Here is a 19,991-nt window from a genome sequence, read left to right as displayed (position 1 = left end):
GCATCAGGAAGTGTTTGGAGTAAGGCTTCTTAAGGATAGCACTTAAACACCCTACAAGTACAGAAAAGAGATTGACCTCAGCAATTTAGGTTTTGTTGAATTGAAGTGTTTCACAATGGAGAGGAAAACTGTGATAAATGATACAGCCATTATTTAAAAGATGGTATCCTGGACTCACAGATCATCAATTCTGATAAGGGAATAAAGAATACAATCTGAGGTCAAACCAACCTGGAAAAGAATTTGCCTCATTAAAGAGTAACATGCCAGCTGCTCCTTGAACCACCTAAGTTTTCCTGGCATTTTCTAGCCAATAATCAGCATGTCTTGCTTGTTGTGATTTTGTCTGTGTTTATAGATTGACAATTGGTGTCAGATTATGTTTAGTCCCCCTGTGAAGACAGAGTTCCTTACAGTTACATTAAAGCAAGTATATCTAGCTTCAACTAGATGAAATCTCAATAGCTTGTTATGTCCTAGACTCCTCACTGTTAAATGCAGAGTCTTAACTAAACTTGTAGGAGTTGTTTAAAATCAGGTATTGGAGGCTTACTCTCACTTATACAGCTATAAGTACAACTGTACAGCTATAGAACAACTATATAGCCCATCCACTGCTCCGTCCCACAGCATGTTGCTATGGTTTCATTAACTTGAAGCTGAAGCCAATACCCCAGTTCTTTAGAGCAACCCACTGAGGCTTCTTTAAATACAGGATGAAGAAAGCCTTCTCTTCTACCAGACCTCACTGGAGCAGAGAGCAAATTAAAGCTCAAATGTCTCCCAAAACCAGCTCTAGCCAAGCCATACAAACCAAGCAGTTGGCAAGGCAGTGATCTTGTTCAAGATGTGGCAGAACTGAGTCATAGGAAATACAGGGAAAGAGATATTTGTGGCAGTGCTCTTTCCAAGAATGCATTCTTGGTAGCACAGCTGATGCATATTTAGTACAATGTCAAACTTCTAGGGAGAATCAGATGCTCTTTATCAAGCTGAGATTTTCAATAGCTTCCCCTGGATCCTAACCTCCCAAGAGCTTTGTCTGCTATCACCATGCTGATACCACCTCATTAGAGTTATATCAGGATAATAATTTACCAGGATTGTGACTAGTCCAAGTCAGTGCTTTTGGAACCCCTAGAGAAGATATTGAAAAAGTGGTGAACAAACATCTCTCAAAGGACATCTCCTGTTCGTTAGTAGTGCTCCATGGCAGCACTAATGTTAACTTAGTTTAATATATATCCCATCACAGCATGCTTCTGAGATATGCTGAGTATTTTTAAGTGCAAATGACTCTTTTTCAGCAATCTTTCTTCACCACTATTGTCCACTGGGATCATGGATTTCAGATGGCAACAGTTATGGAATGAGATTACCTGTTCCTTGGATTCAGCCATGCTGGAGTTTATGCAAAGGAGGTCAATCATATTGTGTTATTTCCATGGGAACAGGCTTCATGGGAAGGCAGAGCTCCTTCTGAACTTTGCTGAGGGAAGAAACCCAGTGTCAGAGCCAGTCAAGTACATAAAGTCACATATACAAACATGTATTTCTTTGAATTTAGGGATGTACAAACAGTGTTGGTATCCTTGCCACTTGATTTTTTCTCTGCCTCAAGCTCTAGAAAATTTTAATTTCACAAGACATCCTGGTATCAATTACCCTGGATAGAAGGCCTACCCAGGCAGGCATCACAGTCAGTGAGATAAGACTCTGTCCCAAACTGTACTGCAGCACAACCAGCATTTATTTAGCTTTTCTCCTAAGCACTGACACTTGGTATTTCTTACCTTGAAGAAAGCTATCCAGACTGATTGACTATCTCCATAAGAACAACAAATAGCTGCTTATATCCTGGTGATTTCTGTGATTACAGTCTGACTTAAGAACCCATCATCTCAGTTCTAGTTATGGATCAGGCATCTCTGTGCTGCAGGAAAGGTATTTAGTTTCTTTGTCCTCACCTTCTCTCACTGTCAGGATCTGGAGAATGACCAAGTGTTTAAGCTGCATTTTCACAGAAACTGTTATAGAACAGCATCATCAGGGTGTACTTTTAACACAGACTTAACCAATCTAAACTGCTGGTCAGCACAGCCCTGCTCTGTCCTTACCTCAGAGTGCCACACCCCTTCTTGGCACTAACAGAATTGACACCAAGAAAATTACTAATTTTCTCACCAGATCTCAGAGCAAAGATGGCACTATATAAAGGCCAGAGCTAGCAAATGGAAAGGCAGGGAGAAATGTGTGGCAAATTAGATCAACTTCAGTCATCACAGGAACACAGATTTTGTAATTCTTGAATCTTACGAGCATCTGAAACATTTTTTCAAGTGCAAGTATTAGATACAGCATGGAAAGTGTGAATGGAAGGCCAGAGCAAAGTCTCTGAAAGAGTTTTCACTATTAAAGCTAAACAGAGTCTATTGGGAAAGGACAAAATTAGACTCCTCTGCTATTATGAACAGAAGAAGCTGTTATTGCCTACAGCAGCCCTCACAGCCACAAATGGAAGGCCCAGAAACTGAAGTGGCAGACAGACGAGATGGGTCCTCTAGTTGGCAGAGCACTAGAACATAAGGAGTGCAACTTGTCCACACAGTAAGTCAGAAGCAGAACTAGGTAGCTGCCCTTCTCTTTTCCCATATAATCTTAAACAATTTTAGCCATTCAGTCTGGTGCTTTCTAGGCTAAGCATCTGTTAGAGCTTATTTTGGCTCTGCTTCAGGTCACAGTCTTGCTCTTGGGAAGGTGTCTTGCCAAATGAAATAGAAACCTTTTGGCTCTGGTGCTTGTGAGCAGATATTAAAAATATTGTTTTTGTCAAGGAGCTTCTTTTGATGGGCTGCAAAAGAGGCAAATTCAACTTGATACATTATTACAATCCCTGGAAGCTCTGTTTTTTATTGATTAAAGGTAGTGGAAATAAAAGAGTTCATTTTAATGGAGCAGTCTTTGAGCCTTTGCAGAAGTTTTATCCCAAAACCCAGAAGTTGTGCTGACACAAATTGGAGATTGCTTAAAACAATTAAGCACCATGTTCTCTTTGCATAGCATGTGTCCTGTAATTTGACTTCAGCTTGCAAAACAAATGTGTTTAGCAACAGCTAAGATACATTAAAATCAGTACTGCTATGAATCCACAGTAGGAATGATGGCTCAGGAAAGGCTTGCTATTACACAGGAAACACAATTCTAGTTCCCATGCTGAACAAAGATGATAATGACTGAACACTACGTAACATAAGCCATGTTAAATACTGACTCCAAGTCACTACAGAGATAGTGGTATCTGCTTGCATACCTCAGTTGCAGCAAGATATTGAAATACTCTTCCCATGACATTGACATGCAATACAACAGCATAGAGAGCAACCACGAGAAAGCAGACTGAAAAAAAGTATATAAAAGTTTTCAAGAAAATGAATAAAAAGATAAAGAAGAAGTGTTCCAGCCTAAAAAAAACCTTTCTGCAGAACTCCACCTGACACGCAGTCTCACCACCTTTGGAGAGTTCTGTTATATATTCACAGTCACACAAGGCTAACAAGATCTTCAAGGTGAAGGTTTGCTAACTTGCTGTAGCCAAATATCAGCAGCTTTACAGTTACTAGCCAACAACTCATACATTTCTGTAAGCCTTTATATACCTGTAAAAAAGTACAAGGCTCCCACAGAAATGAGAAGTATGTTCCACACATTACCTTCCTCCCCACAGCCCTCAGATTTACTGTAGATGGTGGCATGACTGATCATCTGACTACCATCTGTCCAGCATCTACTTCCTAGTGAAACCACCCTGCAAATATAGTTAGCTGGCTCTAGGCTGCCATTATTCATAATGAATACCCTGTTGTTTATTGAAGCTATCACTAATGCTGCTCCCTTAAACAGATTCAGCACACTGACAGAGCCTGAGATCTCTAGTGGGGGTGTGTGACAGTGATGTTATATTGCCATCAGCTTTTAATACTCAAATATCCTAACAATCCCCTAAACTCCAAAAGTAGACCACAGTACCTTGTCTTGAAAGCCAAAAAAGAAAAGCCCAAAAAGAAAAGAATAAAAAAACCAACCAAAAAAACCCAAAAAAAAACCCCAAAAAAACCACCACAAAAACAGAACCTAAAGCCAAACTCAGGAATTACTGTAAGATTTGCAATAAAATTACATGCTTGGCATCATACTTCTGATGGCAAGACAGTAGCATGACACCTTACACAAGAGAAAGATTTCTGGCTCAGGACAACTACAAACAGAGCTGAAGGTGCTTCAGTCATTTTAACACCCAGAGCTAGTTACAAATTACATTTAGGATTCCCCTTCTGTCCCCTAAAGGCATAGGTAAGCTGAGCCAAACCACTGACTATTCCTGATTTCTATCTGAACTGTAAACCCTTTGGAGCTATATATCCTTTTGTGCCTGTATAGCTCTATCTGAACAGAAATAATATTTCAGTCTGCCAGAAATCCAGATCCTAGACTCAAGAAAGCTCCTGAAGCTTAAGGTGCCATGACCCAAATTCTGCTTGCAAAGTGAGTTTCTTGCAAACTCCCTCTAGACTCCTAAATATAGTTCTGTTTCCAATAACATGATTCTATTTAATGCCTTCTGCATTTAAACCCATAATCCTTTAATAACTTTGGGAATATTTGAAGATATTAAAAAAAAACCCCACACAACCCAACCAGAAAGCAGTTGGGCATCCCTGAAGTTGATAGTTTATATGAATGAGCCATAGGACAATGAAAGGCCAGACTGACCACAGTAATAACTCCCAACCCTGACTTGAAGAAATTAAAAGCAGGCCAGGAAGCTTAATTCTAAATGTGTTTTCAATTGATCTTTGGTCCTGACTGTGTTTAATGGTTAGCTGTTTGAGAAACCCTCTGGGATTCTGCTAGTTGATTTCAAACTGGGAAAAACAAGCAGTACCACAGAGAGAGAGATGCTTTTCTTTTCAAGAGAGTGAATTTAAACACTGCTGAAAGGTCACATATTACTAGTCTCAGAAAAACAAAAAAGAAAGATTTCTAGGCAGAGCTAGATAAGGGAAGATGATGAGGGATATCTCCCATAAATGTACCATTGGCAGAAGGCAGCCTTGCTGGTAGCTACAGAAACAAATGAGTGGGATGATATTTCAGTGGTGAATCAGCTTGGGTTTTATTCCAGTACAAAAAAAGATATGTAAATGGATGTCATCCAGAACAGCAAGTGGCAAATGCCAAATTTTTGAGAGAATTAGAACAAAAAATCCACAGAGAATCTAAAAGCAACTGTGGAAATTCTAAACTTCTCATGTCAAATTACACTGTAAAAGCTGTGAAGTTGTAGCTGCAAATAGAAATTTAATAGATATAGAATAGAAATAGAATTTTCAAAATGGGCCTGGAAATCAAACCTGAACAGCCTAATTAAGTGTGTTTATGTACTCTCCTCTCTGCCACAAGAACTGGACTTGAGCAGTGCTGTGAAGACCTGTGATTCAGCTGGAGTACTGGGCAGTTGGGATCAACTGTTTGTGCAGACCAGTCCAACCAGCCTGATGCAGTTTGCTCAACCAATGCTGTATCATGCTTTCTGATGCAGAAAGGCAAATTGGGAATCAGAATACAGAAGGTGAATTCATATGTCAGTGTTCAGATATTTAAAATCTAGACAGATTGGTTAGGACAGCATTTAGCAAAGAGCAACCCTTGCAAGATTTGATACAAGATGAAATAAAATTTTGCTGCTGCACCTGAGATCTCAGCAGCATGAACTCATCTCAGCTGAAGAATGATTTATTATTGGGACACAATATTGTTCTCCTTCTCGTTAGGCTAGCTGAAGACTTCCTCTCTTTCCAAAGTGCACAGTCTCTGGGTCAGGAAATGCCCCCTTCAGCTTCCTCTCAAAGCTGCTTCCTCAAAGGTTAAGGTCTTTCCTGCCTTCCCTCAGTACACTATCTATGCATATCCTACATATAAACCTATCCTCTACACTATCACCAGTCATATTTTGCAGAAGTGGAAAACTGAGATCTAAAGGTTAAATGACTCCCCCAAAGTCAGTGGAACAGACAGGGGGATAATACTATCCTAGTTGTTATCAAACACTTCACATTGCAAGAGCTCAAGCACTACCCAAAGTATGTCTCTGACATTTTTTCAATTATATGGATGTCTTGCCTTAACATTGCCCAAATGCCAGCAACAGAAATGCACTGGACCCTCAGGTCTCCCAGGCTCCTACACAGAAACTGTCCCCTGGATTTTATTCCCACTGTTCCTTTCCAGCTCCTATTTCTTTATGCAAGTCATTATCTTCTTACCTTCTCCTTCACTGCCCACTTACTCATCCAACACATCATGATGCAGCTGCCTCAAACTGGAAAAATCCTGCTGAGAGCTGTGAAGGGACAGAAAACACTGTCAGACCCATGCGATACAAAAAACATAATTCTTGGAGTTCAAAACACAAAAACATTTTTGCCATTCCATATCTTGGTAGGCCTCCCTCCACCATCAATTTAAATATGTGTTTTCCATTCTGGGTACTTCACTTCTGCATGCAGATTTTGTCTCAAGACACCAAATCAAATGTTTGTGCTGAATGACACAGCAAACACAGCCAATCTCAAAAGTCTTGTTCAACACTTTTGAGGACATATGCAATTTTGGTCTGGGCTGAAATGTACAGACAATGGTCATTTTGACCCATGCTGTAAAAGACACCAAGGAAGAGGATTTGCTTACTGATAAGAGCAGTAAATCTGTAAAGTGATTGTATAAGAACAAGGGACCGGAAAAAGATTATCTTCCCAACAAATAGCACACTGACACATTTGCTGCTAGAAGTGTTAGAAATTTTTAACATTTGAAATCTGCCTGCACAAGAACTTTCACACTTACCTGCTATCAGTGGCATTACACTTAATTTTATTTGGATGTCAGGTATTAAAGGATACAGTTCTTCTCTGTTACAAATGCTTTTAAGTCAAACACAGTAGCAGCAAGTTACCAGACAAAGTAACACAGTGTTTAAGGCTGCCTGCCAGAGATGACTTATTCAAGTGGATTACATGGAAAGGACAGTACCCCATACTCCCTGGGGAAGAAAAAAACCCAAAAGTAATATCTAGGTTTTCTTCAGTTCTCACTGCATGGGGTAGGCAGGAAGAATATCATATAAAGGCACAAGGTTTGGTCTTGCAGAGTAGCACACCTAACTGCTTTGCTAGGTCAGTCCAAGCACATTCTATTTTAGTTTTAAGGACAATTAGTATATAAAATGTCTCTCATTGGAAAGCTGACTCTGTCCATTATTTGAGTCAAAAGCAGAAAATAATAATTATTTTTAGATCATCAAGAAATAGGAATCTCTTGAGAGATTGGGGAGTTCATCAAAGACCTAAAACACCTTTCATTTCCATATATTTCAGTAAAATTTGAGGCTATACTATCATATTATCACAGCTTGAGGTTTCATTGTCTTAATATCCATAAGTAAATTTCTGCATGACATCCCAATGGTAGGTAGGATTTTACTAATTATGAGGCATTAAGATACAACTGCAGTAAAATTAACAAATTCTACCTCATTGATTCAATCTTAATGCTACTAACTTAAGAAATAAACTGCTGCGTGAAATACACGCAATAAACACTGGTGGGAAAAGCTACACGCACAAATTCCCACTTAACGCTGCTCACTTCAAAGCCGGCAGAGCGAAGTCAGCAATTAATTAGCCCTGAGTGGTTAGCAGGCGCGGTGCGCTGGCGGCTCACAGCGCGCTGCTGTGGGAGGCGGCCGGAGCTGCAGCGGCAGAGCCGATGGCCCCCGGCTCCATCCCCCGGCCCCATCCCCCGGCTCCATCCCCCGGCCCCATCCCTCGGCTCCATCCCCCGGCCCCATCCCCCGGCCCCATCCCCCGGCTCCATCCCCCGGCTCCATCCCGCGGCTCCATCCCCCGGCCCCATCCCTCGGCTCCATCCCCCGGCTCCATCCCTCGGCTCCATCCCCCGGCCCCATCCCTCGGCTCCATCCCCCGGCCCCATCCCGCGGCTCCATCCCGCGGCCCCATCCCGCGGCCCCATCCCCCGGCTCCATTCCCCGGCTCCATTCCCCGGCTCCATTCCCCGGCTCCATCCCCCGGCTCCATCCCCCGGCTCCATCCCCCGGCTCCATCCCGCGGCTCCATCCCGCGGCCCCATCCCGCGGCCCCATCCCTCGGCTCCATTCCCCGGCTCCATCCCCCGGCTCCATCCCCCGGCTCCATCCCGCGGCTCCATCCCGCGGCCCCATCCCCCGGCCCCATCCCTCGGCTCCATTCCCCGGCCCCGTCCCGCGGCCCCATCCCGCAGTCCCATCCCGCAGTCCCGGCGGGCGGCGCGCGTCCTCTGGCGGGGAGCGCCGCGCGTCCCCCGGGAATGCGGGCCGGCCCCGGAGCGCCGGCACAGCGCCGGCTCGCTCGGGGCAGGAAGGAGGGAAGGACGCTGCCTCCGGTCTGTCGGTGCCTGCACCATAAAATACACTGCCGCGTTTTTATAGAGTATTAGGACTAGCATTTTCACGCACCCAGGAAAAGAGAGTGAACACACGACTGTACAGGAGAGGCATGGTATGAGACAACAGAAAACTCCTTCAGAATATTGTAGAATTATAGATTCATTTACGTTGAAAAAGACCTCTAAGAGGATCAAGTTCAGCTGCTAACCTGTCACTACCAAGTCCACCACTAAGCTATTTCCCTAAGTGTCCCATCTACACATGCTACTTCCCTGTTTGAACGTTTGACAACCCTTTCAGTGGGTAAATTTCTTCTAATATCCAATCTAATCCTGGTGCAACTTGAGGTTATTTCCACTTTCAGAATAAAAGCAGTTAGCCATGGAGCCCAACAGTATGCAGTCATTTACAAAATTACAACAAAAAAGCACACCACCAAACCCATCTTCTCTTCTTGAAGAGCCTGTTCCAAGTTATTACTAAAGCCAGAGGGGTTATGGTACTGCAACATCAAAAATCTGTCTTTCAAATCAAAATGCCTTTTGCTGTGGTTTTTAAAGGTAGTTAACCCATCTTTTTTTTTTTTTTTTTTTTTTTTTTTTTGTCTGTGTGTGTGTGTGTGTGTGTGTCTGTGTGACAGGTTTTGGGACATATTTTGGCAATTAAAATTTTTCAACACTTCTCTGAGCCAAACTTTGTACCGTTTGGGGCTGGACTGGGGTTTAGGATACTTACTTTATTTTCACAGCCATTCTTTAGTATGTGTTTCCATTTTCCCTTCCTCAGTGAGTATAAACTCTGACTATGAATGTACCTGTTGCCCTACACTTGCCAGCCTGTGGGCATTGCTCTCTGCTACTTTTCACTGCAAGTTTTATCTTGTATTCTTACTTTAGGTTGTATCTCTATATTTCCATATAGTGGCTAAAAAGCACCAAGCAGCCCCCAGTGTGCTATTTTTGATCACCAAATGATAACTTTCATTGCCACTCTAACTTTAGCAAAGGTATATTCTTTTATCTACGTGGTATGCAATTGACACTATGCCTCATCATTTTTAGGTGGTATTTGGATTTTCACTTTAAGCATTACCTCAGCAGTCCTATGTGTCAATGTTATTTCTCTGATAATTAAGGTGGCTCCATAATAAACTACACAAAAGCAGGGAAGGGCTTGAATCCTTTTTGCTGAAATGATGAGGCTGAGTCAGGTGATGCATTGTGCTGGGAGCTGTGGCTGTCAACAGCTGTCTTTCATCTATTAGCATGAGTATCTAAGATGTTTGATGAAGACTAAATAAGGGAACTATTATCATTTTTAATAGGAAAAAACCCAAGACAACCCCCAAACAAACAAACCAACCCCTCACAACAAATCTGAAACCATTGCCCATGACTGCATCATGTATAACTCCTGGACAGAGGAGAAGGCAGAACTGATGGATCCTTGCATGGTTTAACCCCAGGCAACAGCCAAGCAGTGCACAGCCTCTCACAGCTCCACCAGCGCAATCAGGGACAGAATCAGAAGGGTAAAAGCTGGAACACTCATGGGGTTGAGATACAGCTTAATAGGGAAAGAAAAAACCACACACACAAGCAAAACATAGCAAGGAATTAATTCACTGCTTTCCATGGACAGGCAGTTGTTATGAAGCTGAGTAATGCAGAGTCCCCAGGCAGGTGCAAGAGAGAGCCCTTTATTGCAAAACCAGGCCTTTTTAAGCAGTTAGCCCATTACCAGGTACATTCCATTTAAGCACAACAAAATAATTCAACCAACCACCATAAACTACAATGTGAGCACATAATGGTCTTATAACTTGGTTTTCTACTTCCAGTGCAGCTGAGTCACTTTCCCATAGTCCTCTTCTACTTGGCTGAAGAAGCAGGACTGAGCTGTGTTTCACAAGAGCAACAAGGCCCTAATTTTATTAAGGTTTTACCTATATGCAACAGGCCAGTGTTCAGCCATCTCCAGGGAAGCAGGATTCCATCACCTGTACCCATTATTTGGGAAGACAAAAACAATCACTCCCAACATCCCCCACTTCCTCCTTCTTCTTCCCTTGATATACTGAGCATGATGTCATATGGTCTAGAATATCCCTTTGGTCAGTTTGGGTCACTTGACTGTGTCTCCTTACAACCTTGTAGATGAAATGTACAATGGGAAACCTTTCTTATAATAAAGGAATAAAAATACCATATTCAATCCCATGAAACTAACCAGATAGAACTGCATCCTGAAATGATGAATCAAATCAATTGTAGATATTTTACTTTACCTGTAAGGCAATGTAGCAAATATCCCCTAGAGCAAGAAATTATATTAATTCCAGTAATACAAGCAAGATAAGAAGATGGCTACTGATAAAGAAATTACACATCACCAGTGAAATTGCAGCTGACATGGCAGCAAATGCAATAATAATGACTCAGTCACAATCAAGGCCTATAAAGAGAAATCATACAAAAGCAGAGCTTGGAGATAATTATATTCACCATCAAAATCAGATGCAGGGAAACTATAAAATCAGAAAGCCTTGAGTTACCATACTGATCCATATACATGTGGGAATGTGTTTTCTGTGTCCCTCTAGGCAGACCGAGTCTACTGCAGTGGAGTAGTATATGAACATCTTAATCGTATCAGAGATGTATGTCAAGTTTTCATCAGCATACACTGATAAGTGTATCTACCTCTAAAAGGAACCTGATACTTTGTGAAATAATATTAATTATAAAGGTTTTCATTTTTCAGCAGTCATTTAGCAAGGAATAAACAGTTTTGTAGCTTGGACACATCTGCTCCAGGCACATGATTGATTTTCTTCTCATTAGATTTATACAGTCTTTGTATTAAGTGGGCTTTGTATGAACCAGCCACTGATCTTTGACTTTTGAGATACCGGCTATCCGTCTCCACTCACTACATACACTCTCTGGCACCCTTGCAGCAACTTGACATCAACAGATTGCAAGATTATCAGAGTTGCCAGCTTTGAAGCACAATTGCTGCTTCATTTTAAGTTGCCCGATTTTTAAGGTGAAAACATAAAAGTATAATGCGCTCGTACAGAGTCTTTCTCTCTCCACACAACTCTGCTGACTATGTCAAATTAAGCACCAAGCCCAGTTTGATGCAAACTAGAATGAGATCAAGCAGCTACTCTCTAACAAGAACACCTCAGACATTAGACTTCTCAATGACACATCAAAGCTCTGGGAACAGAAGTGTTTTAAAGCTTTATGCAATTTGACCTCGCCACACCTACAAGAAATTAAGGATGCACAGAGGAAGTTTAAGAATAGGAGATCTAGTTTTTACTGGTAGACAGAACTGGAAGTGCTTTTATGATGAGATAAAATCTGTTAATGCTCTCATGCATTAGCACTGCTTTGTAGTTTTGAAAGGTGTTCCCCACTTACGTAAGAGAAGCAAACTGCTTCCACCTAGGCAGAATGTGTGAGCCTTTTATTGAGGTGCTTCTTTAATACTCGGGAGCCTTCTTCAATGACATAGTTGAAACTGCACATTAACTGATGACGTTCAGGCCTCAACTAATGAAGCAGAGAAAAGTCCAAAAGCCATCTGTCATGCTAAACTGGTTAGCAAAAAGAAAGCAAAGTTCTGAAATAATAAAGTCCTCTATTAGTCGGCTATTGAAAGCATACATGTTTTATTTCACAGAATATCCTCAGGTGGAAGGGACCCACTGGTCCATCTCCCGGCTGCACAAGCCTATCCCCAGGGTCACACCGTGTGCCTGAGAGCAGTGCTCAAACACTTTCTGAACTCTGTCAGGCTGGTGTCGCCACTTCCCTGGTGACCCTGTTCCAACCACCCTCTGGTTTAAGAGCCTTTTTCTAAGATGCGAACTAAATCTCCCCTGACACATCTTCCCCTGGCTCCCGTCAGCGCCAGCACAGACAGGCGCCCGCCGCTCCGCCTCCCCTCACGAAGCTGCGGGCCGCGATGAGGCGGCGATTCCTGCCGCACCCGCACAGCTTCGCTGCTCGACAGCGAACGCGGGCCGCTGTAATAGGCAAGCGTCACCCAGGAAGGGAATTTATAACTAAACCTTACGGGCAACCAGCATTTCTTCTCGACAACCACGTATTCTTCTATTGAGCAATACAGACTGACAGCACTCGCCTGTCAAGACCGCAAAGGCTGTGGAGCCCGCATACAGCATTGCTGGAGCACCGTGCCGCGCTGGCAGCGCAGAGCCGTGAGGCAGCACTGGCCCCTGCGCCCTCACAGCGCCCCGAGCGCGGCGGCACCGGCCCTGCCCTGCCCTGCCCTGCCCAGCCCGCCCGCACGAGGGCGCTCACCCAGCCCGCCAGGGAGCGCGCACCAGGCGCGACCCCGCTGCCTCCCTCCGCAGCGCTGAGCGGCATCTCCGCAGCCAATAAACGGCTTCAAAGGCGGGCGGGGAGGGCGCTGCTGGCCAATAGGAGAGCGGACAGCGGGGAGGCGGGGAATGCGAGCGCCCAATTGAGAAACCTTCCGGTCCCGGGAGGGTGGGAACAAGAGTAAGGTTCAGTCACACACGGTGAGCGCTTCCTCCAATCAGAGCGTCCCCCCTGATCGCACGCTCCGGATTGGCTAACAGATAGCCTTAGCTCGCCCGTCTCGCCAATAGAGAAGCAGCGCTGCATGACAGACGTTCGGCTCAGCCAATTACTGTCGGTACAGAGGACCCAGCCTCTCTCTCTTGCAAAATGGCGGCTACAGCTCCCGGTGCGGCTCCTCCCGCGGCCGCTCCGCCGCAGAGTCCGACGGCGGCTCCCCCCGCCCCGGCGGGGAGCGCTGCCCCCGCGGCCGCTCCGGCCCCGCCGGCCGCGCCGGCCCCGCCGCCGGCCGCGCCACTGTCAGCCGCGCTCTCGGGCCCCTTTCCCGGCGGCCGCGTGGTGCGGCTGCACCCAGTCGTGCTCGCCTCCATCGTGGACAGCTTCGAGCGGCGCAACGAGGGCGCGGCGCGGGTCATCGGGACGCTGCTGGGTAAGAGCCGCCGCCCTGCCCTGCCCGCCGCACCTCGGGGGTGCGCCCCTTTAGCCGCTGTCCTTTCCTTCCTCTCCCTCCCGCAGGGACCGTGGACAAGCACTCGGTGGAGGTCACCAACTGCTTCTCCGTGCCGCACAACGAGTCCGAGGATGAGGTACGGAGGCGGCCGGGGCGGAGCGGGAGTTCTCTCGGCGGGGCGCGACCCCCGCGCTGCCGCTGCGGGCGGCCGGTGCCCGTGTTGCCCTCCGGGCTAAGCACCCTGTAACCAGCTGTCTCGGCACTCTCCCGTTTCGCAGGTGGCTGTGGATATGGAATTTGCCAAAAACATGTATGAGTTGCACAAGAAAGTTTCTCCTAGCGAGATCATCTTGGGCTGGTAAGTTGTTCTTCTGCAAGAACGTGCAAGGAGGTCTGTTGATTCCTTAATGTACTTAAAATACATAATTCGCCCTGTCACAGATGGAAAAGCAGAAGCACCAATGCCTGTGACAGTCATATCTTGCAACTCTTGTTACAGTCAGTGGTAAAGCTCCTGCAGCCCATGAAAAGGAGAGACAGCATTGGAGACTTAAAAGATTTAGTTTTGCTTATGTCTAGCAAAATACTAAGGGGAGTGATGTGTTAGAGAATGTGTGCCTAGCTTTGTTAGAAGAACTTACTTCCTGTAATACAACCTGTACCATGGAAGTTAACTGGTTAGAAAGAAGGGAGAATACAAAAGAGGTTTTTAATGTACCAAAGGTGTCAGGAGGAATCACTGATACCAGTTTGAGTACTTGTTTCTCTGCTGGAAGTACCCTGTGTATGGGATGTGACACGAGATATAGGAACAGAGTCTCTGTCTGAGTGTGTGGCACAGTGTGTTTATCACTCTTTTCATGCTTACAAAATGGCTTCATTTTCTTTCTGTGGAGCAAACTTTGTCAACAGCCTTCTAATAACACAGCAGAGTGCAGTTCCAGTGACAGGAGGTTGCCTGAGAATGTGAGATGCTAATTGTAGAGCAGTTAAAGGAGCTAGATTGACAAGTTAGACCTCCTGCAGAGGGATGTGTGATTTGTGAATGACAAAATTCATCCAAGTTTATTTGGTATGCTTTGACTTACATAGATGGAAAAAGCTGGTCTACAACACAGTGACAGATAACTGAATATTGGGTGTCTGATGTCAGTTTACTGATGTTTTATGGCTGGTACTACAGCACTGGCCCTGTGCATATTTTGGGCGTGGGTGCACTCAGCCTGTGATTCCAACAATTTTAGGGACAGGTGGCCATAAAGTAAAAAATCCTCAGTTAAAACACTTAAGTTTAGTATGCTGCTATAGCTCAGTGTTTGCAAATTGATGGTTTAGGATACAAACATGTTAAATACCAGCAATACAAAATACTGGGCACTTGAATGTTGGAAGAACGGCTCTTCAACTTGTGTTCTTTTGAAGGTATGCAACAGGTCATGACATCACGGAACACTCTGTCCTGATCCATGAGTATTACAGCCGGGAAGCACACAATCCCATCCACCTCACTGTGGACACAAGTCTCCAGAATTCACGCATGAGCATTAAAGCCTATGTCAGGTACTCTGGGAGGCTGCCTTTTGGGGAGGGGAGCAGTCTGAGAGATGCCCCATCAGGGTGACAAGAAATGTAGTGGGGCGCAGTGTCCTTTTGTGGACAATGTTGAGCAGTAGTTACACAGAGTGGTAAGACAGGGATCATGGCTTACTTCTCATTGGAGTGTCTTGACCATTGTATGTAGGCTGAAAAACTTCATTAACTGGAACCTCACTGGGGTGGGGAATTGTGACTTAATTAACAATTTTCAGAATATCTTTGGGACATGTCACAGGGTTCTCACAGCTGGCTGTGATGTCACTAACTTCATCACACTGACTGAATGCTAGCCTGTAGCCATAGGGCTTTATTGCTCAGCAGTGCACTTATACAAGTCAGAGGATTAGTGTGGTTAACACAATTCAAACAGCATCTTCTTGATGGGTCTTTCTTCCCCTTAACACCATCATTCTTATCAGTTAACAACCGAGATTAAATATTGAGAAATTAAACTCTTCCATTTCACTGAATTCCTCCAGTATTGGCTGCAGAGCTCTCCTCTATAAGGAAAAACCCCTTTTCTTTGTAGAGAAAGTATTGCTTCTTGACTGTACATCTTTAAAACAAGAAGTGTTCCATGATATCTTACTTAAAGTGTAAATGGACTTCAAGTACTTTGAATACTAGGTATAATAAAAGCGTTGAGAGTGCTTTGTACTTGGATTTTGTGATATTGCTTGTTGTTTCAGTCATTTCTTAAAGCACAAAGTATTTCAGGATAGAAGAGCAAGAAGGAAATTTGGTTAAGATTATAGTTTTTCATGCATTTATGCTGACGTCAAACCAGTTAGGAGTGTTCTTGGATGAAAAAGAGCAATTAATAGCATGCCAGAACTGGTTTCCTGTCCTCAGTTATCCTTGGGTCTTAAAATTGCTGATTTTGGTGAGAATGAGTAACGTACTTATGTTCCTGCTTTAGTGCTAACAGAGATGTTTGAGATGGAAATCTCTTCCTTCCTCCCTTATATATGTCCATGCTGAAAATGTTGTGTTGTTCTCTTTTTTTTTTTTTTCTAGTGCCCCAATGGGAGTCCCTGGTAAAACTATGGGCGTGATGTTCACACCCCTAACAGTGAAATATGTTTATTATGATACAGAGCGGATAGGAGGTGAATGCTTTCTTCCTGTTTTGGTTATAACCATTGTTGTGACAATGTTCAAATGCTTCTTTTACCCTGGTAAAACTGCCATTCTGGGAATTTTACTGGTAATCAGAATGTCTTGTTGAAGCTGACCTAAAAAAAATCTTCAAGAAGTTAAGGGTTTAAACTGGTATCTGTGGCAGTCAGTGTTTTTTCACTGATCCTCCTTTTGCTTTCAGTGGATCTTATCATGAAGACCTGCTTTAGCCCCAATCGTGTGATTGGCTTGTCCAGTGACTTGCAGCAGGTGGGGTCAGCATCAGCCAGGATCCAGGACACCCTGACCATGGTGCTGCAGTATGCTGAGGATGTGCTGGTAAGGCCACCTTTCTATCAGCCAGAAAAAAGTTCGATGTTGACTTGTGCATCTTGGTTTTCTCTTTTATTATTTCTCTTTCTGGGCCATAAACTTTGAATTCCACTTATGCTGAAGTGTGTGTTTCTTATGCTTAGTCTGGCAAAGTGGCTGCTGACAACACTGTCGGGCGCTTCCTGATGGATCTTATTAACCAGGTGCCAAAGATTTCACCAGAGGACTTTGAGACCATGTTGAACAGCAATATTAATGTAAGATCTTAATCAATTTTTTCTGTGCCTTGCTAGCAATTTTGAAAATTTGTCATACGGACATAAATTTGTCTACTATCTATGTTTTCAAACCAATATGCTAATAGCTTTTTTATTGCCAGTAATTTGGTGTTTTAAGGGCTGAGAATGGATAAAGAAGCTCAGCATAATCTTGCAAGCAACTGCAGATAAAAGCATTCATTTTTAAGGACTTAGGAATTTTGCAAATAATCTGAAAACCAGTACCAATTTTTCTTTCATATTGATTGGACAGTAGGAATTACCAAACTTAAATATTTTTTATTTCAGCAATAACTGCTGATTTGCCAGATTCTTTTGCCTGAGCTGGAGTTCTGTCTCTTTGCATAACACTTACAAACGTGAACAAGGTTTTAGCATGCTACCTGATTTCTCTTAACAGATTTTTAGAAAAATTAAGTTTCTGAATGTGTTGTTCACCTACAGTCTGTAATACCAGAACTAATTTTTAATTTTGCTCATACCCTTTGACTTCTCTGGTTAACATGGGTGAACTCAGAGTTAAAATTTCACAAGCAGTGTTTCATATGCCAGGAATACCAAAAGCTTCCTGCAAGGGAAGCATTCCTCAAGGTAGGACTTTCAGGGCTAACTATTTCTTGTAGCTGATTGTAAAATGTTTTACAGATGTTAAAAATTCAGCTATCTAATAAGCTATGATTTGTTAATATTTCTGATCACTGTTTTTTCCCCTCCCTTTCAGGACCTACTGATGGTAACCTACTTGGCAAATCTCACACAGTCACAGATTGCTCTCAATGAAAAACTTCTTAGTTTATAAAGAAACTTTTGCCACCCTACACTTAAAGGAACCTGAAGAATGAGCAGATACACTTTTCTGTGGTGTTAGAAATTTCCTTGGACTGTAATTTAATTACCTACATGACTTGGTTTACATTGTTATTTCCACTGCTCTGAAAAATCCCTAACATGTTTTAGGAAATGAATGGGGACAACTGCAGTTCAGTTGAACCTGCTATTTTAAAATGGAATATGAGAATCTTAACATCTTGTGGGTTTGTCTACTTGTATAACAAAATACAGCTTTATTGTAAGAATGTATTTGGAATAAAAGTTCCATTGCAGTGGCAACAATGGCTTCTGTCCAGAAAAAAAACTTCCTCATTTATTGTGTAATGAATCCATTTCTGAAAGGGGGGCGGGGGGTGGTGGTAAGAGGCATCAGGAAAGAAAGCATGGATGGGAGTGAAGTCCAGTTCTTTGCAGGTTTTTTTTCCAACTGCTAAAGCACACTGAAAGTGTAGGGATTTGTTTTGCATATAATATGCTTTACCATGAAGGACTGTAGAATAGTCTCTGGTGTATTAGTGGTGCTGTGTATATCCCTTCATCAGGCTACGAAACAGTAAATTCAATTTATGGTATCACTTCTATGCATATAATTCTGATTGTTTGGGAAAGGAAGTAAAGGTCAATAGCATTAGCCCCTCATAAAGAGGGAGTTAGAGAATTAAAGCCAGCAACTGAGTTCATGGTAAAAGAGTTTGAAAAGCATTTGTGACTAAACAAGCTTGGCTACCGGAGTTTCCATCTTTGCCAAAGAAGAAAAGGACAGCAAAATGACAATCCATTAGATTTGAGGTTAAAAGTTGGGTGTTGCCAAACAGGAGTTTTCTATTTCATAATGCTGTACTGCTGCCAAAATTATGTGTAAAGAAACCTCATTTTCTCCCCAAGGTATGTTTCATGTTAACTAAGTACCAGCTGGAAGAAAGCAAATACAAATATCAGCTGTAACTTTGCACAGTCTCTGCCAATAGCATTACTTTTAGAAGGCTTACAGTTCAGCTGTGCTGAGGAGGGACTCTGCTTTAACAGAGTTAAACCATCCCTCTTCTACAATAAAACTCTTCCCTCCTTACTAAGGACTGTATCTAGTTTGGTGAATGAATTTGAAGTATCCAAAGAGTGTTCTCCAAAACTGGTAATTTCCCAGCTAAACCCAAGAAGAAGACTCAGATTACAAATCTACAGATCCTGTAGTGGTTGTTCCAATCTAGAAAGTTCCCCCAGCGACTGAATGCTAAATTCTAATTGCAAGGTCAATGTAAGTGAAAACTGAAGGTCCAGAAAAGATACTCATCTCCTTGAAAATGTTATTTTTGAGCATTAAATAAGATTAGAATTCAACTCTGTTTTTTTAATAGTCTCAATAAAAATGTTTTGCTTTCCTTTCTCTTCTTTAAACTTAATATTCTTAAATTCAGCCATTTAATGGTTCAAATTTTTCAGATCATGGTGTTTTTTGAAGAAAGTTTTGACATAGCAACCACAGAATAGCAACTTCATTTGGTGATTATTTCCATGTACTGGGATGAAGGTCACTAAATTTGTGTTTTTAGTTGAGTCACTTCAATTTATTGGCAGAAAACTTAAATCTACTGCTAAGAGGAGGTAGTGTTTCAGTGTGTGGTTTTGTGAACCTGTTGACGTACGCCACCTGTACCTGAAATTCACGGGTTCAATCCAAATGATTAAAATTGATGTGAAAACGTTAGACACACAGCCCTTCTAGAACAGTTAAGCAGCATAAGCTGCTGTTTTCCTGTGCTTTGAGGAAGGGTGAAGCTTCGGTTTCCTCACTGGGGAAGCAGAGGCTGGTTGGCAGCTCTCGAAGGGCGGTGTGAAGCCCTGATGCTCGGAGCAGGGCGGGTGGAGCACTACATGACTCAGCGGGCAGTGACTGCCTCGCCAGCTAACCAAGCACAGGCTCCTCCTGCCTCCTCCGGGAGCTGCGCTCGCTCCGCTCCCCGCACACGGAAGGTTAACAGCTTACTGCGACTGCATTTTAATAACTGCAGTCACAAGGCAGTCTAACAGGAGAAGTGGTTTTAGTACATAATGTAGACTTGGGCCACTGCAGTAGCCTGTGGGTTTGTTACACTTTGACCTATGGTTCAAAGCTGACCAGTTCTTACAACAAACTTGGGAAAAATCTTAGTTTTTAATTTAATTAGATTGGCTGGAGTCATGCTTTATATTACTTAAGTAGGAAATAATGGTCCAACCAGGACACACAGAGAAGCAGCAATTCTTTAGCTGCCTACATCACTAACAATAAATTCCTCTGAGAAAAAAGTTGTGTTTCAGCTATTTTG

The 19,991-nt window shown here is 43.2% G+C and overlaps 2 protein-coding genes across 2 annotated transcripts in view; one reads left to right on the top strand and one right to left on the bottom strand.

The window, feature by feature from the left end:
- The window catches only part of SORBS1 (sorbin and SH3 domain containing 1), a 208,431-nt gene extending 200,606 nt beyond the window's left edge, over positions 1 to 7,825 (bottom strand). The window contains exons 1-2 of the mRNA XM_021548366.3: positions 6,324 to 7,825; positions 1,380 to 1,489 (exon numbers count right to left, since the gene is read on the bottom strand). The gene's annotated coding sequence lies outside the window, so the exon portion shown is untranslated. The remainder of the gene's footprint in view (positions 1 to 1,379; positions 1,490 to 6,323) is intronic.
- Positions 7,826 to 13,227: 5,402 nt separating this feature from the next.
- On the top strand, positions 13,228 to 19,028 carry EIF3F (eukaryotic translation initiation factor 3 subunit F). Its single transcript, XM_021547729.3, has 8 exons — positions 13,228 to 13,507; positions 13,594 to 13,664; positions 13,807 to 13,886; positions 14,951 to 15,088; positions 16,142 to 16,233; positions 16,446 to 16,582; positions 16,720 to 16,833; positions 17,576 to 19,028. The coding sequence occupies exons 1-8, from the start codon at positions 13,228 to 13,230 to the stop codon at positions 17,651 to 17,653; spliced, it is 990 nt and encodes a 329-aa protein (XP_021403404.1). The 3' UTR covers positions 17,654 to 19,028.
- The last annotated feature ends 963 nt before the right edge of the window (positions 19,029 to 19,991 follow it).

This window comes from Lonchura striata, chromosome 7, assembly GCF_046129695.1.
Source record: "Lonchura striata isolate bLonStr1 chromosome 7, bLonStr1.mat, whole genome shotgun sequence".
NCBI lineage: Eukaryota > Metazoa > Chordata > Aves > Passeriformes > Estrildidae > Lonchura > Lonchura striata.
Note: the sequence above shows the minus strand (reverse complement) of the source record. Positions and strands in the feature narration are given on the sequence as shown.

Coding starts and splice junctions, on each gene's coding strand:
- EIF3F (XM_021547729.3), top strand. CDS start 13,228: ATGGCGGCTACAGCTCCCGGTGCGGCTCCTCCCGCGGCCGCTCCGCCG. Junction 13,508..13,593: donor GGTCATCGGGACGCTGCTGG/GTAAGAGCCGCC, acceptor TCCCTCCCGCAG/GGACCGTGGACAAGCACTCG. Junction 16,583..16,719: donor AGTATGCTGAGGATGTGCTG/GTAAGGCCACCT, acceptor TCTTATGCTTAG/TCTGGCAAAGTGGCTGCTGA.